The sequence below is a fragment of the Canis lupus genome, chromosome 9 (assembly GCF_003254725.2).
Source record: "Canis lupus dingo isolate Sandy chromosome 9, ASM325472v2, whole genome shotgun sequence".
NCBI lineage: Eukaryota > Metazoa > Chordata > Mammalia > Carnivora > Canidae > Canis > Canis lupus.
The window spans coordinates 46,656,095-46,683,568 of NC_064251.1; the positions used below are offsets into that span (position 1 = coordinate 46,656,095).

General features: G+C 46.8%; 1 protein-coding gene across 1 annotated transcript in view; it reads left to right on the plus strand.

Annotated features, from left to right (window-relative positions):
* DOC2B (double C2 domain beta) overlaps positions 1-25,167 on the plus strand; it is a 38,482-nt gene extending 13,315 nt beyond the window's left edge. The window contains exons 4-9 of the mRNA XM_025476190.3: positions 1,196-1,305; positions 1,491-1,617; positions 4,177-4,334; positions 19,970-20,051; positions 20,869-20,965; positions 21,640-25,167. Coding sequence (XP_025331975.3) covers positions 1,196-1,305; positions 1,491-1,617; positions 4,177-4,334; positions 19,970-20,051; positions 20,869-20,965; positions 21,640-21,776 — 711 coding nt within the window. The 3' untranslated portion in view covers positions 21,777-25,167. The remainder of the gene's footprint in view (positions 1-1,195; positions 1,306-1,490; positions 1,618-4,176; positions 4,335-19,969; positions 20,052-20,868; positions 20,966-21,639) is intronic.
* The last annotated feature ends 2,307 nt before the right edge of the window (positions 25,168-27,474 follow it).

Sequence of the window (27,474 nt, forward strand, 5' to 3'; positions counted from 1 at the left end):
ATAAATAAAAATCTAAAAAAAAAAAGCAGTCTCCTGATAAAGAAGGCTCCTGAAAACCATGCTGAGAAAGAGGTATTATTATGCCCTTTTTTATAGTGGAGAACCTGATGCCCACAGAGGATAAGTAACCTGCTGGGCTCCACAGAGCTTAGGCAAGGGATGGAGCGGCCTGGGGACCCAGGCCTGTCTGACCCCAGAGCCAGGCCGGCAGACAGCAAGGGGAGGCCGGCATGGGGCTGAGTCTAAATGGGCAGCACAGTGAGGAATATGAGGACCCGGAGCTACAGAAGCCCAGAGAGAGGAGGGGAGGCAGTGTGGCAGCTGGGACGTACCACCCACAGGCATTTCTAGGAGAGATGGCATTCCAGGTGGAGGGCAGGGCCTGGGCAAAGGCAAGGAGGTATGTGGGAGGGCGTCCAGCCCCAGCACCTCCTGCAGAACCTCCACCCCAAGCATACACAGGGACCTGGAGGCGAGGAGCCTCCTCTTTTAGTGTCCTAGGGCTGCAGTAGCCAGTCATCAACTGAGTGGCTTGCCACACACATTACTTATCTTCCAGTGCTGCAGGTTTGAAGCTGGCACAGCTCCTACCCGGGTCAACTCCAGTGTGGGGGGCTGCAGTCCATTCTGGGGGCTCCAGGAGAGAAGCAATTCCCATCCTTTTCCAGCACCTAGAGGCTACCCACATCGCTCAACTCTGGCCAGTTCCTCCATTTTCCACCAGTGTCCACCTGGTACCTCTCCCTCCTTACGTGTCCCCCTGATGCTCCTCTCCTGCCTCCCTCTTCTGCTTTCAAAGGCCCTATAATCACGTGGGACCTGCCCAGATCACCTAGATAATCTCCGTACATTTAAGTCAGCCCAGGGGCACTTTGGTGGCTCAGTGAGTTAAGCATCTGCCTTCTGCTCTGTTCATGATCCCAGGGTCCTGGAGTCGAGCCCCGGGTTGGGCTCCCTGCTCAGTGGGGAGCCTGCTTCTCCCTCTGCCTCTGCCCCTGCCTCTCGCTCCCCCTTCTCGTGCTCACTCTTTCCCTCTGCCAAATAAATACATAACGTCTTCAAAAAATCAGCCGATTAACAACCTTAATTCCCCTTGGCATATTTAGGTCCCAGGGACCAGGCAAGGCCGTCTTTGGGGCATTATTCTGCCCCTCGGGCTCCCAGATGCTCAGAGCATCTTTTCTGCTCTCACCAGGCAAATAAACTCAGAACGAAAACTCTCCGAAACACTCTGAACCCCACATGGAACGAGACCCTTACTTACTACGGGATCACGGATGAAGACATGATTCGAAAGACCCTGCGGTGGGTGAGGGCCTCAGACGCCCTGGTCCCCCACGCCCCTCCCCAGCCTCACCTCTGGGGCCCCACTCTGCCCCCAATGTCCCTGCCTGCCCCATGTGTGGGAATCCCTACTGATTTTGGAAGCATGGAAGCAAAGCAGGAGCACCTCTGTGTCTGAAGAGCTGGCCATGCCTCCCGTCCTCCAGGATCTCCGTGTGTGACGAGGACAAATTCCGTCATAACGAATTCATTGGGGAGACGCGCGTGCCCCTGAAGAAGCTGAAAGCCAACCACACAAAGACGTTCAGCATCTGCCTGGAGAAGCAGCTGCCGGTGAGTTGGGGATGGGGCTCCGCAGGCTGCCCAGGCTGCCCAGGCTGCTCTGTGCCTGGCACAGCTTCAGGTGCTGGGGGAACAGACCACAATCCCTGCCCTCGTGGAGCTTGGGCAGGAGACAGATTCAAGGACGTGAATCACCCAAACAGCCTGTGTTAGACAGTGATCAGGGTCACAGAGAAAAGCATGAGAGCCCAGTGGTTTAGATGGAGGTTTGGGGGATATTCCTGGCAGAGGAAACAGCAAGTACCAAGCCTGTTGGAGGCCCGAGCAAGAGGCCCACTGTGTGGAGCAGGGAGCAGGATGGGACTAGGTCCTAGGAGGTGAGATCAGAGGTTGGTGGAGTGGAGGGAGCTGGGAGGGACTCTTGACCGTAAGTGAGGTGGGCCACAGAGGGACTAGGGACTATGCCGAGCAGGGACTAGGGCATCTGACTATTTTAACAGGGTCGTTAGGTGCAGACCGGGAGGGAAAAGGGGCTAAGGATGGGGACGGTCATGAGGGGATGAGCCTGACCCAGCCTGGACGGGAGCTGTAGCAGAGGGAGAGAAGGGTGAGATCCTGGTTGGGTGCGCTGGCAGGTCAAACTTTCCCGGACCTGGGAGTTGAGCACCTGGAGAGATGAGGTGTCATTAACTGTGGTGTGGAGGGCCCTGGGAGGAACAACTGGGGATGCTCTGGAGCTCAACCGGAACACGACAGGCATGAGGCACCTGTGAGCTGCCTAGAGAAGAGAAAATAATTCTTTCCTAGAAATTGCAATTTGTTAAAAATCATATCCAAACCAATTTTGTCTCCTGTTGTCTGCAGCAGCTGAGCCTCCCAAACTCTGTCCATGGGTGTCTCCCTTCCCCTCCCCTCCTGACCCCGTCCTCTCTCCCCTGCCTCTTTTGGAGGCCTGGCCTTGACCCTATTCAGAAGTGCAGGGAGGCATTGGCCAGGAGGCCCCAGGGTCCTGAGACCCTCCAGCAGCCCAATGTTCAGGGCACAATCCCCTTTTGAGGACATCTTCCCCCTAAGAGTCCTGGGCAGGGGAAAAGCTCAAGAGGACATAGCCCGGCAGCCAACCCATCCCTGCTGGGGCTTGGGCATGGGGACGAATGCTCAGTGCAGGCTGGCCCAAGCCAAGCCCTGGGAAAAAGTCTACCTGAGGCCAACATCCTGGCTCTGCCTTTTTGCATAATTTGACCAAATTTTATTCCCTGGTCATATTCTTTCCTACTCATAGACCTTTGCATTATAGGTAAGACCTTTTTTATTTTATTATTAGTCACTAACCAAAACCCAGTTTTTCCAAATGATCAATGTGACTTATAAAAGGCAACATCAGCTCCCTACTATGGTTGTTTCTGAGTTTTGAGCCCTGGCACAACAAACAGCCATGTGGGGACGTGAGCGTGCAGGGATGTGTGTATGAGTGTATGCCTGTGAAAGTGCAGGCGGGCATATTTTCAAGTATGTGGACTGCGTGCATGCCTGTGTGTTCGTGCACGTGGATGGGTGAGAGCATGGGCACACCTTGCTTGAATTTGCTGGTAGCTCATTTGTCTGGTTTCAGAGACATACGGTGACCACAGGAGTGCAGTTTAGGGTATCTGCTCTGGCAGGAAAGACACATTTTGATGCTACATTTTAGATTTTACACAGTCTGTGAACATCAGTCATTCCCAGTTCAGTGGGCTTCCTATGAAACACCGCAGTATGTAATGTCCCACCCCAGAAAGACAGCTGCAAATATTCCTGCTCACTGGTATTGTTTAATTTTCACACATCTCACAAACTAGCATAAGATCACTGTTTAGTGAGGCCATCCTGCACAGAGCCCTAGGCCAGAGTGGCAGATAGGTAAATCTCGCAGGCTTAGTCTCCGTTAATTGTGGCTGCCCAGTCAGCACTGAAAGGTGCTGAGGCTTCATATGAGCTCAGAGTAAGTGCAGTGATCAATTAGTCATCTCTGCTCTGGGAGTGGGAGTTGGGGAAGGTGGCTCTTACTTCACCTCATAGGAGCCCATCTCCAGAGAGGTGTAGGCAGGGCCCCTGCCTATGAGGATCCACATGGGGCATCACTTTAGGGACAACCAGCAGACCATCGTGGACAAAGGGATGTGGCTGGGACTTCAGTGAGAGGAGCCTAGCAGAGAGGCCTAAGGAGGAGCCCTGGGGGCTCTAACTGGTATGTCCGGGTAGACAGAGGGTAGGGAGGAGTTCCAGAAGAGCAGGAGCCAGACGGTGGAAAGTGGTCTCAGAAGGATAGGGAATGGAAACTCTCAGGCTAATTGGGACAGGGAGGTAGACTGGGACACCACGCCTATAGCTGAGGTCTGACCCCTGAGGAGAGCCCTGGGTAGCCGCTGGAGCATGAGAGAGACCCAGACAGCCCCTCCGTGCCTCCCTGCTCCCCTTGGGGTTGGGAATATGTCAAAGCTCTGACTTCTGGGTTCTCCACAAGGGGGCTATCCCCTACATCCCCTGGGCCAGCAGACAGCCTCAGTAGCCCATAGCTGAGGGAGGGAGTGGGAACAGGTGAGGCTAGCCAAGTGGCTCCCTGCCCAACAGGTGGACAAGACAGAAGACAAGTCCCTGGAGGAGCGGGGACGAATCCTGATCTCCCTCAAGTACAGCTCACAGAAGCAGGGCCTGCTGGTCGGCATTGTGCGCTGTGCACACCTGGCTGCCATGGATGCCAACGGCTACTCGGACCCCTACGTGAAGACGTGAGTGCATGGCCCAGGCCAGCCATCTCCTAGCCCCCTCACCTCAAAGGACAGGAGGTCTGTGGATGAGATCAGGAGTCTAATGTGGCAAGCACTAAAAGAGCTCCTGAAGCACAGCGGGTACTGCACCCCTGGGGGTGTATCCTCTTCTGTACTCCTTTGGCAATGCTGGGGGTTAAGTCTGACCAGCCCCATTTCACAGATGGGGAAACTGAGGCCTGTAGACTTTCCCAGGTCATGCAGAGAGAGAGAGAGAGAGAGAGAGAGAGAGAATAGTTCTCTCCTGACACCCCATTCAGACCTCCCATTGACTGTGACCTCAGAAAGGACTGGGTTGGAGGTAGGACTGGGCCTGGGCCAGACCAGGAGATCCAGTGAAGACTCAGTGCTGCCTGTGTGCACCCAGGCCTATGCTGGTAGCACAGAAGCTGAGAAAGTCCACCCACCCTGCCAGTGGGACTCATGGTGGTGCTGGAGAGAAACCCTAAGTCAGGGGGCCATGCAAAGTACCATGGGCTCCAGAGTCATGAACCTGTGCCAGCATGGGCTATGACTCTGAGAGGGAGGCAGGGGCTGGTGGCCCTCCAGTTAGGAAGGAGGCAGGTGGCGCACTGAGCACCCTCAGGGCCCTGGGCCTTCTGCAAATAAAAGATGGATATTAGTCTGGATTCCCATTGAGGCTTTCTCAAAGGGTAGATGTGGGGAAGAATTGGGGTCAGCAGAAAGGAGGTATTCCTATTTAAGTAGAGGAATAAAGGAGTGAAGACGTAGAAGCAGGGATGAGCCTGGCCTGAGGGGACAGTGAGGAGCCCCAGTGCTCCCATGACCCAACTCTGGAGCTACCATGCCCACTGGCCACTATTATATTTCTGTCAGTTTTAAAATCCTATTACAGGGGCACCTGGCTGGCTTAGTCAGTGGAGCAGTGACTCTCCCTTGGGGTTGTGGGTTCACAACCCACAATGTGTGTACTCCATATTGGATGTAGAGATTATTTATTTTTAAAGATTTTATTTTTAGGTAAATAAATAAATAAAATCCTATTGCAAAAATGGTGCAGCCACTTTGGAAAATAGCCTGGTGTGTTCAAAAGTTAAACATGGAATACCACGCAACCCGGCAGTTCTACTCCCAGGTGCACACCCAAGAGAACTGGAAACACATGTCCACACAAACACTTATACACGAATGTTCACAGCAGCAATATTCACAATAGGCAAAAAGGAAACCACCTAAAATGTCCATCAGCTAATGAATGGATAAACAAACTGTGGCATATCCATACAATGGAATATTATTCAGCTATAGAAAGGAGTGAAGGGGCACCTGGCTGGCTCACTCAGTTAAGTGCCTGACTCTTGATTTCAGCTTGGGTCATATTCTGAGCGTTGTGGGGTTGAGCCCCGAGTTGGGCTCTGCACTGGGTATGGAGTCTACTTGAGATTCTCTTTCTCCCTCCCCTCTCCCCACAGCGTACTTGCTCTCTCTTAAAAAAAAAAAAAAAATTAAAGGACTGAAGTATTAATTCATGCTATAATATATGAACCTTGAAAAGATTATTGGATTAGGTAGGACTCCTGGGTGGCTCAGTGGTTGAGCATCTGCCTTTGGCCCAGGGTCCCGGGATCGAGTCCTACATTGGGCTCCCTGCGTGGAGACTGCTTTTCTCTCTGCCTGTGTCTCTGCCTCTCTCTCTCTCTGGGTCTCTCATGGACAAATAAGTAAAATCTTAAAAGAAAAAAAGAAGAAAAAAAAAGAAAAGAAAAAAGAAAAGAAAAGAAAAGAAGAAAAGAAAAGAAAAGAAAAAAGATGGCGCCTGGATGGCTCAGTGGGTTGAGTGTCTACCTTCGGCTCAAGTCATGATCCCAGGTCCTGGGATCCGCAGTGTCAGGCTTCCTGCTCGGAAGGGAGTCTGCTTGTCCCTCTTCCTCTGTCCCTTCCCCCACTTGTGCTCTCTTCTCTCACTTGCACTCTCTCTCTCAAATAAATAAATAAAATCTTAAAAAAAAAAAATATTAGATTAGGCTAACTGAAAGAAACCAAACACAAAAGACCACACCTTATATAATTTCATTTATGTGAAAGTCCGAAATAGGCAAATCCATAGAGGCAGAGAGCAGATTAGATTAGTAGTGCCAAGGGCTGGAGGAGGGTTGGGGAGAACAGGGAGTAACTGGATTTCTGAGGAGATGAAATGTTCTAAAATTGTGATTGTGACAGTGACACCACTGTCTGTGAGTGTACTAAAAACCATTCAATTGTATACTTTTTTTTTAAAGATTTTATTTATTCATGAGAGACACAAAGAGAGAGGCAGAGACATAGGCAGAGGGAGAAGCAGGCCCCACACAGGGAGCCCTATGCGGGACTCCGGGACTCCGTCAGGGATCCCGGGATCATGCCCCAAGCCAAAGGCAGAAGCTCAACCGCTGAGCCACCCAGGCATCCTTCAATTGTATACTTTAAAAGGGTGCATTATACATGTGAATCATATTCTAGTAGAGGTGTTATTTTTTAAAAATCCAGTGCCACCGGGCCCAGGAGCAGTACCAGGTTTAACAGGAAGCTGACCAGGATCACTGGGGGAAGGCAGGTTCCCTGCACATGGCACAGGGGCTACTGGTTTTCCACGTTAAAAAAAAAAAAAAAGTGAACTGGGTCCCCACTTTAACCATTAGCAAAACCATGATTTCCACTGAATTAGAGACCATTGTGAGAGGAAATGCCATAACCATTCAGAAGCTCATCAGGAGACTCTTTATAACCATTGGAGGGCAAGTCAGTAATATCTAGTCAACTAGGCCAGTGTGTATGGCTGCATTGTTTCCCTTCCAGGTTTGTATTCTAGAAACCCAGGTACGGGTGAAGTGCTGTTCATCGCAGCATTGCCTGTCATAGCAATGCACTAGAAACAGCCAAGCATTCATCAGCAGAGGAGTAGATTAATAAAATGTGGCATATGCGTATAATGAAGTACTAGGCAGTTAAAGTGAATAAATTAGGACTTGGTAAATTAACATGGACAGCTATCCAAACATGCTGATCCCAAAAGCAAACTTCAGAACAGTGCACACAGTGTGATACTGTTTCTGTACATTTGTGTATCTCCAGCCCTGCAGAGAATCTCAAGGTATTGGTGGTCTCTGGAGAGGGAGGGAGGAAGGGACTGGGAGGCAACAAAGTGCCTGCACTGGTACTTGTGAGGCTACAGTTCCCATACAGAAGGAAAGATAATCCAAAGTCAAAATGGTATAAGTTTTAAAATCTGGCTCAGTGGGGCACTTGGGTGGCTCAGTTGGTGAAGCGTCTGCCTTCAGCTTAGGTCGTGATCCCAGCGTCCTGGGATGCAGCCCTGCATCAGGCCTGCTTCTCCCTCTCCCTCTGCCTGCTGCTCCCCCTAGTTATGCTCTCTCTCGCTCTCTCTCTCTCAAATAAATAAAATCTTTAAAAGTAAATAAATAATTTTTTTAAAAATCTGGCTCAGTGTCCAACTGCCAGGTTGACAGGAATTCCAGGGTCCTATGCTGGATTAAAAATCAGATTTAGGGGCACCTGGGTGCCTGAGTCAGTGAAGCATCTGCCTTTGGCTCAGGTCATGATCTCAGGATCCTGGGATGGAGCCTCGGCTCAGCAGGGAGCTGCTTCTCCCTCTCCCTCTGCCCCTCCCACTGCTTGTGTGTTCTCTCTCTCATGCTTTCTCCCAAATAAATAAACTCTTTAAAAATAAAATAAAAGGTTTATTGAGATATAATTTACACACTATAAGTTTCTCCCCTCTTGAAGCTCAGCTGATGTATACAATCTTACTACCACCGGTCAAAATAAAGAATACTTCTGTCACCCCAGGAAACTTCCCCAGCCCCAGGCAACCACTGATATATTTTCTGTCCCAATAGCTTTGCCTTTTCCAGACTTTCTTATAAAGGCAAACTTTCAGTATTTTGGCTCTCGAATCTAGCTTCTTTCACATAGCATAATGCATTGGCGATTCATCCACATGCTTATGTGTGCCAATAGTTTTTTTTTTTTTTTAAAGCTTTTATTTGTTTATTCATGAGAGACACAGAGAGAGAGGTAGAGACAAACACAGAGGGAGAAGCAGGCTCCTCGCAGGGAGCCCAATATGGAACTCGATCCCAGGATCACGCCCTGGACCCTCAACCACTGAGCCACCCAGGCATCCCTAGTTTGGTCTTCCTTATTGCCAAAGAGTCATTCATAGAGAAACCAAAGTTGTTGCCTTTGCTCAGTTGTGTTGAAATGCATATGAGTTTCCTTTTTCTTTTTTTTTTTCTTTTTTGAGTGTAATTGACCTACAATGTTTCATTAGTTTGTGCACAAAGTAGTAACTGGACGTCTCTATACATTATGCTCTGCTCACCGAAGTATAGCTAACCTGTCACCATATAACACTATTACAGCACCACTGATTATATTCCCTGTGCTGTGTCTCTCATCTCCATGACTGATTCATCCCATAACTGGAAGCATGGACTTCCCACCCCCCTACATCCATTTTGCCTATCCCTGTGATCACCTCCCTCCCCTCTGGCACCCACTAGTTCTCTGTTTATGGGTCTGTTTCTGCTTTATTTGTTCATTTGTTCTCTCTCTTTTTTTTTAGATTTTATTTGTTTGTTTGTTTGTTTATTTATTTATTTATTTATTTATTTATTTATTTATTTATTTAGAGTGTGAGAGCAGGGGGAGAGAGGATCTCAAGCAGACTCCACGCTGAGCACAGAGCCTGACATGGGGCTCAATCCCACAACCCCAGGGCTCGATCCCACAACCCTGAGATCATGACCTGAGTCAAAATCAAGGGTCATGGGCAGCCTGGGTGGCTCAGCGGTTTAGCATCACCTTCAACCCAGGGTGTGATCCTGGAGACCTGGGTCAAGTCCCACATCGGGCTCCCTACCTGGAGCCTGCTTCTCCCTCTGCCTGTGTCTCTGCTCCTCTCTCTGTGTCTCTCATAAATGAATAAATAAAATATTTTTTAAAAAAAGAAAAAGAAATCAAGGGTCAGACACTCAACCAACTAAGCCACCCAAGTGCTCTTGTTTTATCCTTTAGATTCCATGGTACGAGAGAAATCATATGGTATTTGTCTTTCTCTGTCTGACCTATTTCACTTAGCATCATACTCTGCAGCTCCATCCATGTTGTTGCAAATAGCAAGATCTCATTGCTTTTTGTTTTTTGTTTTATAAAGATTTTATTTATTTATTCATGAGAGACACAGAAGGCAGAGACGGAGGAGAAGCAGGCTCCATGCAGGGAGCGGGATGTGGGACTCAATACCAGGTCTCTCCAGAATCACGCCCAGGGCTGAAGGCAGATGCCCAACCGCTGAGCCACCCAGGCATTCCAGACAATTTCTTTTTTCCATTCTACTATGTATTTTTTTTTTTTTTACTGAAGGATAGTGGACACATGTTACAATAGTTTCAGGTATATAACAAGTATATACTTTATGTTATTCTCCACACAGGTGTAGCTACCATCTGTCACCATACACCGCTATTACAATACTGCTGACTATATTCCCTTTGGTGTACCTTTTATTCCCATGACTGATTGATTTTATAACTGGAAGCTTGAATTTCCCACACCCCTTAGTATTTTTTTTTCTTTTTAGAGTGTGCATATGTGTGTACCCACATCCATGTGCACACACGTGCACAAGCAGGGCAGGGAAGGGACAGAGGGAGACACAGAATCTTAAGCAGTCTCCATGCCCAATTAAGAGCCTGACTCGGGGCTCGATCTCACCACTCTGAGATCATCACCTGAGCTGAAATCAATAACAGGATGCTTAACCGATTGAGCCACCCAGCTGCCCTTCTCCTTGGTATTTTTTGAGGAACCTCCATGCAGTTTTCCACCAGTGGTTGCACCAGTTTACATTCCCATCAACACTGCATAAAGGTTCTTTCTTCCCCACATCCTTGTCAATACTTGTTACTTCCGATATTAGTCATTCTGATACATGTGAGGTGGTATCTCATTGTGGTTTTGATTGACTTTCCCCTAATGATGAGTGATGATGAGCATCTTTCCATGTGTCTGTTAGCCAGCTGTATGTCGTCTTTAAAAAAAAAAAAAAAAAGTCTATTCTACCCATGTTCTAATCAAATATTTTTGATGGTGAGTTGCATAAGTTCTTTATATATTTTGGGTATTAACCCCGATGACAAATATATCATTTGCAAATATCCTCACATTCAGTGGGTTTCTTTTCATCTTGTTGATGTCTTCCTTTAATGTGCAAAAGCCTTTTATTTTGAGGTAGTCCCAATATCTTATTTTTGCTTTTGCTTCCCTTGTCTGAGGAGACATATCTAGAAAAATGGTGCTAAGGCTGATGTCAGAGAGTTTGCTGTCTATATTTTTTTCTAGGAGTTTGATGGTTTCAGGTCTTATATTTAAGTCTTTAGTCCATTTTGAGTTTATTTTTGTATATGGTTTAAGAAAGAGTGGTCCAGTTTTCTCAATACCATTTATTAAAGAGACTGTCCGTTCCCCATTGTATATTCTTTTTTCTTTTTCTTTTTTTAAGATTTATATATTTAGGGCAGCCCCAGTGGTGCAGCGGTTTAGCGCCGCCTGCAGCCCAGGGCATGATCCTGGAGACCCTGGATCGAGTCCCACATCAGGCTCTCTGCGTGGAGCCTGCTTCTCCCTCTGCCTGTGTCTCTGCCTCTCTCTTTCTCTCTGTGTCTCTCTCATGAATAAATAACATCTTTAAAAAAATAAAAATAAAAAAAGATTTATATATTTATTCATGAAAGACACAGAGAGAAAGAGGCAGAGATGTGGACAGGGGGAGAAGCAGGCTTCTGCAGGGAGCCTGATGTGGAACTTGATCCCTGGACCCCGGGATCACAACCTGAGCCAAAGGCAGATGCTCAACTGCTGAGCCATGCAGGCGCGTCTCCTTATTGTATATTCTTGCCTCCTTTGTTGTATATTAATTGACCATACAAGCATGGATTTATGATCTCTCTATTCTGTTTCACTGATGTATATGCCTATTTTTGTACCAGTACCACCATATTGTTTTTGTTTTTGAGAGAGTATAGTGGGGGGATGAGGGAGGCAGAGGGAAAGGAAGAGAGAGAATCCCAAACAGGCTTCACATCTAGCACAGAGCCCAATGAGGGTCTCAATCTGATGACCCCAAAATCATGACCTGAGCCAAAATCAAGATTCAGATGCTTAACCAACTGAGCCATCCAGGCACCCCAGTACCATATTCTTTTGGTTAGTATGGCTTTGTAGTAGGTCTTGAAATCTGGGAGTGTGATACCTTCAGTTTTGTTCTTCTTTCTCAAGATTGCTTTGGATATTTGGGGTCTTTTGTGATTCTATACAAATTTTAGAATTATTTTCTCTAGTTGAGTGAAAAATGTATTTGCTATTTTGATAGGGATTGTACTGAATCTGTAGATTGTTTTGGATAGTATGGACATTTTATCAATATTAATTCTTCCAATCCATGTATGGTGTATCATTCCATTTGTATCATCTTCAATTTCTATTTATTTATTTATTTATTTATTTATTTATTTATTTATTTATTTATGATAGTCACAGAGAGAGAGAGAGAGAGGCAGAGACATAGGCAGAGGGAGAAGCAGGCTCCATGCACCGGGAGCCCGACGTGGGATTCGATCCCGGGTCTCCAGGATCGCACCCTGGGCCAAAGGCAGGTGCCAAACCGCTGCGCCACCCAGGGATCCCCATCTTTAATTTCTATCATCTGCATTTTATATTTTTCAGAGTACAGGTCTTTCACCTTCTGGGTTAAGTTTATTCCTAGGTGGTTTTTATTTATTTATTTTTTGGTGCAACTGTAAATGGAATTTTTTCTTTGTTTTTTCTTTTTTTCTTTTTCTTTTTATTAAGAAAGCAGGGGGTAGGGGCCAAGGGAAGAAAGAGAGAATCTCAAGCAGGCTCCATGCCCAGCACAGAGCCTGACATAGGGTTCAATCTCACAACCCTGAGATCATGACCTGAGCTAAAATAGTCAGATGCTTAACTGACTGAGCCACTCAAGCGTCCCTGGAATTGTCTTCTTAATTTCTCTTTCTACTAATTCAATATTAGTGCATAGAATAGCAACAGATTTCTGTATATTAATTACCTGTCCTGCAGCTTTACTGAATTCACTTATTCTAGCAGTTTTTTGGTGTATTCTTTAGGGTTTTCTATGTATAGTATCATGTCATCTGCTAATAGAGACAGTTTTGCTTCTTCCTTGTCAGTATGGATGCCTTTTTATTTTTTATCTGATTGTTGTGGCTAGGACTACCAGTAGTATGTTGAAAAAAAGTGACAAGTGTCCTTGTCTTGTTCCTGATCTAAGAAGAAAAGCTCTGAGGTTTTCACCAAGTATGATGTTAGTTGTGGTCTTGTCATATGTGGCATTTATTATGTTGAAATATGTTCCCCCTAGAACCACTTTATTGAGAGTTGTTATCATGAATTGATATTGTATTTTGTCAATGTTTTTTCTGCATCCAATGAGATGATCATATAATGTTTATCTTTCATTTTGTTAATGTGGTGTATCATGTTGATATTGAACCATCCTTGCATGTCTGGAACAGATCCCACTTGATCATGGTGAATGATTTTTTAAAAAATATTTTATTTATTTATTCATGAGAGACACAGAGATAGGGGGCAGAGACACAGGCAGAGGGAGAAGCAGGCTCCATCCAGGGAGCCCCATGCGGGACTCTATCCCGGGACCCCGGGATCACACCCTGAGCCAAAGGCAGACGCTCAACCGCTGAGCCACCCAGGCATCCCATGAATGATTTTTTTAATGTATTGTTCAATGTGCTTTGCTAATATTTCCTAGAGGATTTTTGCATCTATGTTCATCAGAGATGTTGGCCTATATAGTTTGTTCATCTTTCTTTCTTTCTTTCTTTCTTTCTTTCTTTCTTTCTTTCTTTCTTTCTTTCTTTCTTTCTTCCTTTCTTCCTTTCTTCCTTCCTTTCTTCCTTTCTTCCTTTCTTCCTTTCTTTTTGTAGTGTCTTTGGTTTTGGTATCAGGATAATACTGTGCTCATAGAATGTATTGGTAAGCTTTCCTTCTTTGTCCATTTTTTGGAATTGTTTAAAGAGAATAGGTATTAACTCTTCTTTAAATGTTTCGTAGAATTCACCTGTGAATCCATCTGGTCCTGGACTTTTGTTTGTTGGGAGGTTTTTTTTTTGGGGGGGGGGGGTTAATATTTTATTTATTTATCCATGAGAAACATGGAGAGAGAGGCAGAAACAGAGGCAGAGGGAGAAAGCAGGCTCCATGCTGGCAGCCCAATGTGGAACTTGATCCCAGGACCATGGGATCACACCCTGAGCCAAACGCACATGCTCAACCATTAAGCCATCCAGGCATCCCTATTGGGAGTTCTTTTTGATTGCTGATTCAATATCATTACTAGTAATCAGTCTGTTCAGATTTTCTGGTTCTTTTTCATTAGTTTTGAAGGATTGTATGTTTCTAGAAATTGATTTCTTCAAAGTTGTCTAGTTTTTGACATATAATTTTTCATAGTAGTCTCTTAGTAGTCATTGTTCTCTTTCATTTCTGATTTTATGTATTTGGGTCCTCTCTTTTTTTCTTGATGAGTCTGGCTAAAAGTTTATCAATTTTGTTTTGTTTTGTTTTTTTTTATTTAAATTCAGTTAGCCAACATATAGTACATCATTAGTTTCAGATGTAATTTTCTTTTCTTTTTTTTTTTTTTTTAGATTTATTTATTTAGGGATGCCGGGGTGGCTCAGTGATTGAGTGCCTGCCTTCAGCCCAGGGCATGACCCTGGAGTCCTGGGATTGACTCCCCTTTTGGGCTCCCTGCGTGGAGCCTTCTTCTCCCTCTGCTTGTGTCTCTGCCTCTCTCTCTCTCTCTGTGTGTCTCTCATGATTAGGTGAATAAAAATCTTTTTTTTAATTATTTATTTATTCATGAGAGACACAGAGAGACAGAGAGAGGGAGGACATCAGGTCCTGAGCTGAAGGTGGACGCTCAAATGCTGACCACCCAGGTGTCCCCAGATGTAGTTTTCAGTAATTCTTCAGTTGCATATAACACCCAGTACTCATCACATCACATGCCCTCCTTAATGCCCATTACTCAGTTATCCCATCCCCCCAACCAGTTTTATATTTTTTTAATTTAATTTTATTTTTTAAGATTTTATTTATTTATTCATGATAGTCACAGAAAGAGAGAGAGAGGGAGAGAGAGAGAGAGAGAGAGAAGCAGAGCGAGAAGCAGGCCCCATGCACTGGGAGCCCGACATGGGATTCGATCCCGGGTCTCCAGGATCGCGCCCTGGGCCAAAGGCAGGCGCCAAACCGCTGCGCCACCCAGGGATCCCCAGTTTTATATTTTTAAAAAACCAGCTCTTGCTTTCATAAAAAAAGAGAAAACAAGGTATTTACTTTTTTTTCTTTTGGTATTTTCCTATTGTTTAAGTCTTTACTTCATTTATTTCTACTCTGATCTTTCTTAAAAATTTTTTAAGGTTTTATTTATTTATTCTGCAGAGAGAGAGAGAGAGAGAGAGAGAGAGAGAGAACAAGCATGTAGAGGGAGAAACAGATTCCCACCAAGCAGGGAACGCGATGTGGGACTCAATCCCAGTACCCTGGGATCATGACCTGAGTCCAAGGCAGACGCTCTGGGACGCCTTGGTGGCTCTGTCGTTGAGTGTCGGCCTTTGGCTCAGGTTGTGATCCCAGAGTCCTGGGATCAAGTCCCACATCCTCCCTCTGGGGAGCCTGCTTCTCCCTCTGCCTGTCTCTGCCTCTCTTTCTGTGTGTCTCTCATGAATAAATAAACAAAAATACTTAAAAAAAAAAAAATAAAGGCAGACACTCAACTAACTGAGCCACCCAGGGGCACCTCTACTCTGATCTTTATATTATTTCCTACTTTTAACTTCAGGGTGTTTTTGTTCTTTTCCTAGTTCCTTTAGGTGTACGGTTAGATTGTTTATTTGAGATTTTTCTTGTTTCTTGAGATAGGACTGTATCACTGTAAATTTCCCTCTTAGAACTACTTTTGCTGCATCCCAAAGATTTTGCACCATTGTGTTTTCATTTTCCATGTCTCCATGTATTTTTAAATTTTCTTTTCAATTTCTTGTTGACCCGTTGGCTATTTAGTAGCATATTGTTTATCCTCCATGTTTATGGGTTTTTCCAGTTTTTTCTTTTGATCTCTAGTTTCATACTGTTGTAGTTGGGGGGGAAAGTTTCATATGATTTTAGTCTTCTTAAATGTAGAGTTTTTTATATATTTTTTTTAATTTGAGAGAGAGAGAGAATGAGCAGGGGGAGGAGCCAAGGGGGGGGGGAGAGGGAGAGAGAGAGAATCCTAAGCTGAGCATGGAGCCTGTCCTGGGGCTTGATCTCATAACCCTGAGATCATGACCTGAGCCAAAATCAAGAGTTGGATGCTTAATCGACTGAGCCACACAGGCATCCCTTAAATGTAGAGATTTGTTTTGTGGCCTAACAGGTCATCAATCCTGGAGAATGTTCCATGTGCACCTGAAAAGAATGTATGTTGTGTTGATTTTGGATGGAAAGTTCTGTACATATCTGTTGAGTCCATCTGGTCTAATGTGCCATTCAAAGACACTGTTTCCTTATTGACTTTCTGCCTGGATGATCCATCCATTGACGTAATTGGGGTGTTAGTCACCTACTATTACTGTATTACTGTCCGTTTTGTTCTTTATGTCTGTTCATATTTGCTTTATGTATTTAGATGCTACAATATTGGGTGCATAGATATTTATCATATTTTCTTGTTGAACTGATGCCCTTATCATTTTATAATGTCCTTCTTCATCTCTTGTTAGTCTTTGGTTTAAAGTCTGTTTTGTTGGGGCACCTGGGTGGCTCAGTGGTTGAGCATCTGCCTTTGGCTCAGAGGGTGATTCTGGGGTCCTGGGATCAAGTCCCACATTGGGCTCCCCTCAAGGAGTCTGCTTCTCCCTCTGCCTCTGTCCCTGTCTCTCTCTGCGTGTGTCTCTCATGAGTAAATAAATAAAAATCTTTAAAAAAAATAAAAAATAAAATCTGTCTAATGTAAGTAAGTATTGCTCCTCAGCTTTTCCCTCACCCCCACCCCTGCTTCCATTTGCATGGCATATCTTTTTCCATCCCTTCATTTTCAGACTGTATCTTTAAGTCTGAACTGTGTATCTTGTAGGCAGCATATAGATGAGTCTTGTCTTTTTTTATACATTCTGTCACCCTCTGTCTTTTGATTGGAGAATTTAGACCTTTTAGAATTTTTTTAAAGCTTTATTTATTTAGTTAGTTAAAGATTTTACCCATTTATTTATTCTTGAGAGACACACACACACACACACAGAGAGGCAGAGGGAGAAGCAGGCTCCATGAAGGGGAGGGACTCGATCCGAGGACTCCGGGATCATGCCCTGAGCCAAAGGCAGGCATTCAATCGCTGAGCCACCCAGGTGTCCCTAGACCTTTTAGATTTAAACTAATTATTGATAGGTGTGTATTTATTGCCATTTTGCTAATTGTTTCCTATTGTTTTTTATGAGTTTCCAGTTATTGATGACTTCATAAAGCTGCTGAAGAATGGGTTTTTGTGTGGATCTATGTCTTTAGTTCTCTCTCCCACCTCCAGCCTTTTTAAATAAATATTTTGTAGTGTTTTTATAATGAATTAGTGTTATTTATATATTTATAATAAAAATCACAACTAAAAAATCAATGAGATACCACTTTCAAACCAGCAAGGATTTCTTTTTTAATAACTGGAAGATATAGATATCTTTTTTAATAACTGCACACCTGGGTGGCTCAGCAGTTGAGTGTCTGCCTTTGGCTCAGGGTGCAATCCCAGAGTCCTGGGATCAAGTCCCACATCAGGCTTTCTACACGGAGCTTGCTTCTCCTGCCTCTGCCTATGTCTCTGCCCCGCCCCCCATCCCTCATGAATAAATAAATATATAAAAATAAATAAATAACTGGAAGTCGGTACCTCTTAATTCCCTTAACCTATTTCGCCTGTCCCTCCCCTTCCTCCTTCTCTCCTCTGGCAAGCACCAGTTTGTTCTATGTTTATAAGGATGATTCTGGTGTTTTGTTCATTTGCTTTGTCTTTCATATTTCATATATAGGTGAAATCACATGGTCTTTGTCTCTCTGATTTCACCTAGCACAGCACCCTCTAGGTCCATCCATGTCACCACACCACAAATAGCAAGATCTCATTATATTTTATGGTTAATATTCCATTATGTGTGTGTGTGTACATACACATATGTACACACACACACATATATACTCTATGTATATACATACATGTATGTATACATATACTATATATGTTGTACACACAACATATATATATATACACATAACATATACACATACACAAATATACATACACATACCACATCTTCTTTATCCGTTCATCTATCAGTGGACACTTGGGTTGCTTCCATAATTTGGCTGTTGTATATAATGCTTCAGTAAACACAGGGGTATAGATATCTTTTTGAATTAGTGTTTTCATTTTCTTTGGGTAAATACCCAGTAATGGAACTTAGTATTTCTATTTTTAATCTTTTGAGGAACCTCCATTTTGTTTTCCCAGTGGCTGCACCAATTTACATTCCTACCAGCAGTGAATGTAAATTCTCCACATCTTCACCAACATTTACCTCTTATCTTTTTGATACTAGCCATTCTGACTCGTGTGAGGTGGTATCTCATCATGGTTTGATTTGCATTTCCTTGGTGATTATTGAATTTCATGTATCTGTTGGCCATCTGTATGTCTTCTTTAAAAAAATGTCTTTTCAGGTTCCCTGCCTATTTTTAAATCAGATTATTTGGGGGTTTTTTGGTGTTGAGTTGTATAAGTTCTCCATGTATTCTGGGTATTAACCCCTTGTCAGATAAATCATTTGCAAATATCTTCTCTCATTCAGTAAGTTGTTTCATTTTGTTGATAGTTTCCTTTGCTGTGCAAAAGCTTTTTATTTTGGTGTATTCCCAACAGTTTATTTTTTGCTTTTGTTTCCCTTGCCTGAGGAGACACATCCATAAATATGTTGCTAAGGCTGATGATGTTCAAGAGATAACTGCAAATCAGCAAGGATTTAAGGCAACGATACTCAGCTTTGCTGAGGGTACTGTGCATCATCTATATGGCCTTTTCAGAGGATAGTTTGGCATAATGAAGCAAGAAGTTTGATACATGTGTGCCTTTGGGTGGGTAATTTTACTTCTGGGAATTCAGTCATTCATTCAACAGATGTTTGCTGACCTACCCAGTGTACTGGGTCCCAAATAGGGTGCTAGGAAGCTGGTGGTGAGATAGATGTAGTTCCCACCCCCAAAGCACCCTCAGCAGAGGCAGTACAATTACTGCGCAAGTGTCTATACAGGAACAGGGTAAGAAGTTCTGCAAAGGAACTCCTGTTATGGCTTCTGAGTACTAGCCCTGTGCTGAGAAGCTGTGTGACCTTGGGCAAGTCCTTCTATCTCTCTGAGCCTGATGAAAGCAGCTCTTGGGCATCAAAGTCTAAGGAACTAATACCTATAGAAGAGCTGGCTCACAGGCCAGGCTTCCCTCTCCCTACAGGAGGCACTGTTGTAACTTCCTCAAAGAGTCATTGAAGTAGAGGCAATGGTCATATAACTGTAGGAATATACTAATACGTTATATACTATAGGCAGTATTTATATAATTACGTACTATAAGTCATATACTTTAGGAAGATTATTTTTTGGAAGATGATTTTCATCGTATGTGAATCATATCTCAATAAATCTGCTATTTAAAAAAGGGAAAATCTCTAACGGACCAACTCTGCTAAAAATGTTTTTCTGGTGGGAAACGTAAGCTTTATGAAAATTAAACTTCCAGAAGCAAAGAAAAACCTCAAGGGGAAAAGGGGACTCTGTGATTAACTTCAGAAGTGGGCATGTGGGGGCATCTGGGTGGCTCATTTGTTAAGCGTCTGCCTTTGGCTCATGTCATGATCTTGGGGTCCTGGGATCAAGTCCCGCATCACATCAGAGTCCCTGCCCAGTGGGGAGTCTGCTTCTCCCTCTCCCTCCACCTCTGCCTGCTTCTCCCTCTCCCTCCCTGCTGTTTCCCCTGCTTGTGCTCATGCACTACCTCTGTCAAATAAATGAATAAAATCAAAGAGAAAGAGAAAGAAAAAGAAAGAGAGAAAGAGAGAAGAAAAAAGAAAGAAAGAAAGAAAGAAAAAGAAAGAAAGAAAGAAAGAAAGAAAGAAAGAAAGAAAGAAGAAAGAAAGAAAGAAAGAAGAAAGAAAGAGAAAGAAGAAGAAAGAAAGAAAGAAAGAGAGAGAAAGAAGGAAGGAAAGGGCATGTGGAGAAAAGTCTAAGTGACAAAGGAACCACTTGCTCCTTCCACTGCAGCTGGCCACTAATGTTTGCCACAGGGCAGTGCTGGGGTATCCTATGATTAGTAGGGACAGGAGGCCCACGGATCTCTCTCTAGGAACAAAAAGCTCTCCCAATCCCTGCTGGCTCCATTTGTACCCATAGCTTCTCCCCACCCTCTGCCCATTTGTTGGTTATAATTCCAGATACCTGAAGCCAGATGTGGACAAGAAATCTAAACATAAGACAGCAGTAAAGAAGAAGACCCTGAACCCCGAATTCAACGAGGTACAAGGGGCTGGCGAAGCTGCTGGGAAGCTGCTTGCTGTCCCCCAGGGCAGAGGGCCTGGAGGACTGAGTTTTCCAAGAGCTACTGTGGAAACTGAGAGGTGGGAAGGGGCCACCAGGAGAGCCCCTGGCTGTGGGGGGCAGGGGAGAGACAAGGCCAAGGTGGTACAGATGGAGGACAGGGAAGCCTGGAAAGCTCTTCAGAGAATCAAATTGATGGGACTGTGGCCATGTAGGATGTGGAGGTGGAATGGAGGGACCCAACAGCCAGAGGGGAGGTGCAAGTGACACAGGGGATGCTCTGGGTGGGATGTGAGAATCTGAGATGCCCCAGGGCCTTGAGAAGATCTGGTCCAGGTAGATCCCCAGGTCCTCAGCCCAGAGGGCAGATGCACGTGGAGAGGAGCAGAGGGGCAAATCATATCATCCCAGGAGCCTGTGAGAGAGTCTTACAAACAAGGGAGTGGTGAGCAGAGCCAGACTCAAGAAACGCCAAGCACACCAAGGCTCCCATGTGTATATTAATCTAGCAGTAAGGAGGCTCTTGGGGATTTGGAGAGAGCAGCGTCAGTGACAGAGGAGCAGGTAGGTTGGAGGGCAGGGGGCCCTGAGGACCCCAGCCAGGCTCTCAGGCAGAGTGAATGGAATGGGTGAGAATCCACTCTTGTCCACCATCGAGCACTGGCCACCCTTCATCTCTCCCTCCCTTGCTCTCTCCATTCATTCATCCCCTCACCACACCTCAGAGCCTTCCTGGCCACTGGCCAAGATCGAGGCCCTATGGCATTGCTCCTGACTCTCTTCTTCTGGCCACCAGGAATTCTGTTATGAGATTAAGCATGGGGACCTGGCCAAGAAGACCCTGGAAGTCACTGTTTGGGATTATGACATTGGAAAATCCAACGATTTCATCGGTAAGAGGAACAATGAGAATACCGTTTAGCCACAGGCCTATTCTGAATTCATAGAGGGCAGTGTCCGTAAATCTAAGCCACAGCCCCTCCTTACTGGCCTCTATGGCCCCAGCTTTCCCCAGACTATCTGCCCTCAGAAACAAGGGGCCTCAGACCTTCTCCAGCCTGACTCTATGTGACAGAGGAATAGATAGGTCCGTGAAAGGGAGAGAAGTCTGGGAGGGTCACACAGCAGCCTGTGGTGGAGCAGGGGTGAGAGATGATGATGGTGTTTTGGGCTGGACTCTGTGGAACAAAAAGCTTCAGGTGGCCCTGAATTCCTGGTTCTATGCATAGCCATAAAGCCGACTAGAAATTCCCTAAAACATGACGTTGCACTTCACCCCAGCATTGCTCCGTCCTGGAGAGGGGAAGGACAGGATCCCAGGGCCCTGATCAGGTGGGGGAAGGGGGCAGGCTAAGAGTGTGGTGTGGTGGTCAGACCACTGCCCACCCTCAGAGCCCAGTGGGCAGGGTAGAGAGTACAGCCTTGGAGCACAGAATCTGGAAAGGGTAGTTTTGGGGGAGGGGCACTGGTTCCAGAGAGATGGTCTTATGGGAGTACCTGCCCCCAGGCCCCTGGGAGTCAGAAGGTCACTGTGTCCCTGGCTACCCCCTTGACTCCCTTCCTGCAGGAGGTGTGGTTCTGGGCATCAATGCTAAGGGTGAACGCCTGAAGCACTGGTTTGACTGCCTGAAAAACAAGGACAAGCGGATAGAGCGCTGGCACACTCTCACCAACGAACTCCCAGGGGCTGTGCTCAGCGACTGACCAGCCCCCACCTGCTGCTGCACCCACCCCTGCCTGTCACCTGGCCCGGCACCGGCCTGGCCCTGGGCCTCCTCAGCTGCCACCAAGGGCCTCGGCCCTCATCTTGGGGGAGATCCAGGATGCCTGCTCGGACACAGAGCCACCGCAGCCCCTGCTTAGAGGCTGTGGAGGGCCTAGTCCCTTCAAGGGACAGCAAGACCAGAGAGCTGGGCCTGCTTTCAGCTCCTGGGGCCCCAGAGGGCAGGAGGTAGGAGAGGACCCTGGCCTCAGCATCCACCCCAGGGAAGGGAATGGGGTCACCCAGGGAGTGAGGACCCTACTGGAGGTCAACCAGAAATCACAGGGACCCCAGGCTGAGAACAGGAGTGCAGGGGAGCCTTGGCAGGGCCAGTGAGAACTCCCAAGAGGGATATGGGGGGAAGGAGATTTGGGAAAGTATTACCAAAAAGAGGTTCCTACTACATCTGTTCATCTCTGGCATTAGTGGGCAGGTGGGAAAAAGTTGACCTGAGAGCAGAGTATGATAAAGTTCCTACAGGCTCTCACTGAACATGGGCGATTGGCAAGCACTTCACTCAATGTTTCCATGAGCCCTTGGGGATGAATGAGACCCAGGGACTGCCCTCTGAGAGTTCCTTGGCTAATCAAGGAACTAGAAACAAACCATTACAACAGGGAATGAGGAATGCCAAGACCTGGCTGACATACCTGTGAGTGGCCTGGACTCTGACTCTGCTGGGAGGCAGGGAGGGTTTCCTGGAGGAGGTGATGCTTCAGCAAGGCCTTGAAGGGTGAGTATAGTTTCTAGGCAGACAAAGGGGAAGGGCGGTGTGTGCAGCAGGAATGGAAGGAAGAGTATGGTGATTGGGCTAGGGTTGCTGTGCAAGACCTGAGGTCTCCCCTAGAGACAGAGTTTGTTAGGACAGGAGTGGGGCCTACAGGATGTCACCCACCCCTGCTCCAACCCCCACCCCTGCTCCAACCCCCACCCCTGCCTGCCAGGCCAGCCTCAGCTCATAGCTTGGGGGGAAGTGATGGAAGCACTGTGGTGAAACTGATCTTGGGGCAGCAGGGTCAAGTTCAGTCCTTAGACCCAGTTCTCCCACCTTTAATCTTTCTCCTCCCAAGGAGCTTCGAGGATGGATCCTGCCTTTCATTCTTACTAGCATAAGCATGAGGTCAGCTATCATCAAGAAAAGGATCCCCCCCCCCTTTTTTTCATGAAAAGAAGCAAAAAATCCTCATCTTCACCTTTTCCTCCCCTTTGCCCACCCCCCACTTCTGAGTTCAGGGCCAGGGAGTGAGAGGCCCAGGTGATACCCATACATCCTGGCTCTGCTGGGGCCACTGGTGTCCCTTTCGGGAGTGCTGGGTGGGAGTCCCGGGCCTCATTTCTGGGAAGGCCTGTGAGGCTGGATCCCGCTTCCAAGAGCCAAGAGAGACCCCTGCTTGGTGGGCCTGGCACCCTGAGTCAGATGGAGGGTATCGGGATTTTGGAGCCCAAGTAGGAAGCCCCAAGCTTTTCCTGCCTACCAAGGAGACTTCAAGACTGCCGTGTGAACAAATGCGGAGCGAGGGGAATGTCTGTTTGCCCCAGCACTGCACTAATGCAAAACAGAGGCCCAGAGAGGGGAAGAGTAACCTGCCGGAGGGAGACCTTCCCGCCCCACCACAGCAGGGGTAAGCCAGGCTCACCTCTAGCCCAGAGCTCTGGACAACACAGTTCAGGGGAAGGAGGGAGCCGGGCTCTGTCAGCTGCCTGCCTGGGGCTCACCTCTCCCTGCTGCAGACACAAAGCACATCACCATCTGAGGTCTGGGGTGATGATTCGAATTCCACCAAGTGCCCATCAGCCCTTTCCCAGTTTGCAGGGACGACAGGACTCCAGCCCCCACATGGCACCTGGCAACATTGCTGGTCACAGAGCCTTGGGTTTCCTGTCTTCAAGGCGGCTTTGTGTATGTTAAGAGTTTTACACGCACTCTCTTAATGAATTTTCACAATTCTGAGGTGGGTGTGTCATCCTCATTTGACAGATGAAGAAACTGATTCAGAGAGGCTGAGTAATTTGTCAGTGTCACAGAGCTGGGAAAGGGCAAACTAGGTCTCAGGCCAGGTCCCGTGACTGCCACATCCTCTGGAGAACTCCCGAGTGCTCTCCCTCCTGAGCTGAGGACTGCTCAGCAGATAGACTCAGAAGACGCAGTGCATGAGGAAGGGGTGAGACCCCATTGTGTCCTGCTGCCTCATCCCCTAGATGGCTTTGAAATCACTGGTCCGGTTAGAGCTACCCCCAGAGGTCCCCAGGGTCCGCTGGGAGCTCAGCAATCCCTCCCTAGCTCGGAGTCTGTAGGCCAGGGCTCTCTCTTCTCCACAAGGCTGGAATAGGGGAACCGCTGGGGGCCTAAGGAAAGGGATGGCCTGTTTTTGAGGGACCTCCCGGCTGGGTGAGCCCTAAGTATCTTCTAGCTTTGCTTCTTGAAGGGCCTTGTTTGGAGAGGAGTCTCACCGCTTCTCCTTGAGGATACTGAAAGGCCGAAGGGCAAGGCTGGAAGGGGCCTTGACTCTCAACCGAATACAAATTCCTTACTAGACACCAGGGAAACTGAGGCCCAGCCGGCGAGGGTAAGGAACCATTTAGGGCTAACTGACCAAGGCTGTGCAAAGAGTACACGGGCCCTGAAAGATGGTCCCAGCTGACCACAGGGACAGGATGGAAGCTAGGTCTTCGGGACGGCCGGCCCACGCGGCGGATGGGGCGCGCAGGGAGGAGGCCCCCGGGGAATGAGCGAGTAGTCTTCACCAGGACCGCCGGGCCCCTTGCAGATTGCATTTCAGCGAAAGAAAAAGTTCTGGAAGCTGCAGTATCAGCTCTGCCTTTGACCCCAAACTGGCATCTTCCCTCCGGTCTGTCAGCCCCACGAAAAGACGGGAAAGCTGACGCCCCTCCCCCCACCTCCAAAAAGTAACTCCGAAGTCTGGCCTCTGACAGGAAGTCGCCGGACGGCGCGCGGCACCCTCCGCCCCGCCTCCCGCCGCCGCTAGCCAATCCCAGACGGGCCCACCTCCCAGCCCTGAGGCGGCCACCTCCTGACCCCTAGTGGCAGGAGCGAGAAACTGCACCTCCCGGCCCGTGCATGTCCTACCGTTTCTTCTCAAACCGAGAGAACCTCCCGATGCATGGACTCTGGCTGTCGTCGACGCAGACTCGTGCACTGCTTACCACCGTTTTGCTACCATGTGGCGGCTGCAGAAAAATGTCCTTAAACTGCAGCCCCACACACAATTTTTGTACTTATGTCTGACCTACTCGAGGGTGTCCTTTTTAAGTCTTATTTGCTAATATTTATAATGACCTGTAATTCAAAATAAATGAAAACGTTCACTGCAATGGCATTTGTTTGGGAGACTGCTTTAAACAGATTGATGAAAGGGCCGGAAAGAGCGAGAGAATGGCAACAGGCTCACGCAGCACGTTGTCTCCTTTAACTCTTCACCAAGAACTCATGAGAGGTAGGTCTGGAGTTACAGATGGAAAAACTAAACTCAGAGAAGTTAAATATTTGGCTGAACCACACAGCTGGTAAGTGACACGACCAGGATTCAACTAATGCCCCCTCCCCCCCAAGACTTTATATCAGGATCACTATGCCATGCTGTCATCTACTGCTCAGCAAACAGCTGTGGAGTATTAACTCTACCACCTAGGCACCTAGGGCAGATTCATCAGCGAGACAGCCAATACACAGTAAATCTAGCATCTTAAATGATGGCAATAGGAGCACTTGGCTGGCTCCATCAGTGGAGCATGGGACTCCCTCTCCAGCTCATGAGTTTGAGACCCACATTGGGAGTAGAGATTACTTTAAAAAAGGAAGAAAGGAATTAGGTGGGGTAGGGTTGGGGGAGGTTGGATTTAAATAGGGAGGTGAGGTAGACCTCCAAAGGTGATTTCTAAGCTAAGACTTGGAGGGTTTGAGATACGGAGCTGTGGAGATACCAGGAATGGCATGTTTTAGGTAGAGGAAGTGGCCAGTGTCCCTAGGGGCCAGCATGGCATGACTGAGAATAGCAAGGAAGGCCAATGGGGTCAAAGCAGGGGAGGGCAAGGGACAAGCCCTAAATGGGGGCACAGAACAGAGGGCTAGATCAAGTAGGACTTTATAAAGACAAGTTTTCACTCTGTGTGATGAGAGCTTATTTCAGTTCTAAGAGGCCACCTGGGAGAGTAAAAGCCTATAGTCTCTCCTCTTAGATATTCCACCACCATAACGAAAGCAGCAAATCCTACACAAGCCCGGAGCACAAGGGAGGGTAAAAAGAGAAAGATCAGGGCAGCCCTGGTGGCTCAGCGGTTTAGCGCCGCCTTCAGTCCAGGGCCTGATCCTGGAGACCCGGGATGGAGTCCCGTGTCGGGCTCCCTGCGTGGAGCCTGCTTCTCCCTCTGCCTGTGTCTCTGCCTCTCTCTCTCTCTCTCTCTCTCTCTCTCTCTGTGTCTATCATGAATAAATAAAATCTTTTAAAAAAAAAGTATTATTATAAAAAAAGAGAGAGAAAGATCATTTGAGGAAAGGCAATTAGTTCTTGTGCTATTTCAGCAGGAAGGTAGTCCTTAAGGACTCTAATAATTGGAGCCAGAGAGAAGGTGCCAGAACTATAATATCAGCAGCAAAAATAGCCATATAGAGCTCTCAGACATGCAGACTGTTTTGTGTTATATTCATTTAATCCTCATAATTATAATACTCTAATACTGTATAATACTGTTTTCCCATTTTATAGATGGGAAAACTAAGGAACAGAGGAGAATGCTCAAGGATAATTAAAGGGTAGAGCTGGAATTTGGACCCAAGCCTTGTGGCTCCAGAATCCATACTCTTAATCTCTACCTTATGCTGCTATAAGAAGCAAATGGTGTTGCCAGGTCTAGTGGAAAATGCCCAGGTCCCACTAGTTTTCTTGTAGGTTCAGCCGTATTCATCCCCAAGTTCCCAGATCTAGCAGTGTCCTGCTCTGCTAGGAAAGATTTTCCAGTGTTCACTCTGAGGGTCCTTGCTATCATCTTGACCAAATTCAATGCTCACCTTTGCCCAGTGGGTTCCTATCTGTCATAGGCCCCAGTTCCCTTCTGTGTGTTCCCTGGCCACAGGTAGGCAAGATCTCTTACCTAGAGAACATGTTGAACTGCGGAGCACTTGTGTGGCTGTGAGCTATGAGCCGATGAAATCACTACATTATGAGAAAGAGACCAAGATGTCTCAGAGCCTCCTGGGTTTTCTTCACTACTTTGTACCTGCCTCCATCCTGCCTCTGACAACACAGGCTTTCTGATTCATCCGTATATAAATGATCTAAAATGGCCTCAACCCCAAGTCCAGTGATTTTTTCAGCCACTGCTACCTAGATTCTTTAAAAAAAAAAAAAGATTTTATTTATTTATTCATGATTGGCACACAGAGAGAGGCAGAGACACAGGCAGAGGGAGAAGCAGGCTCTCTGCAAGAGCCCAACGTGGGACTCGATCCCAGATCCTGGGATCATGTCCTTGAGCCAAAGGCAGACACTCAGCCGTTGAGCCACCCAGGCATCCTTAGAAAGATTTTCTGACTCTTAGTCTTTCAGGAGACAAATGGCCCAGTTCAGGTTATAACTCACCTCCTTGGGTCAAAGAGCCAGGGGGTGAGGTCACATGACAAAA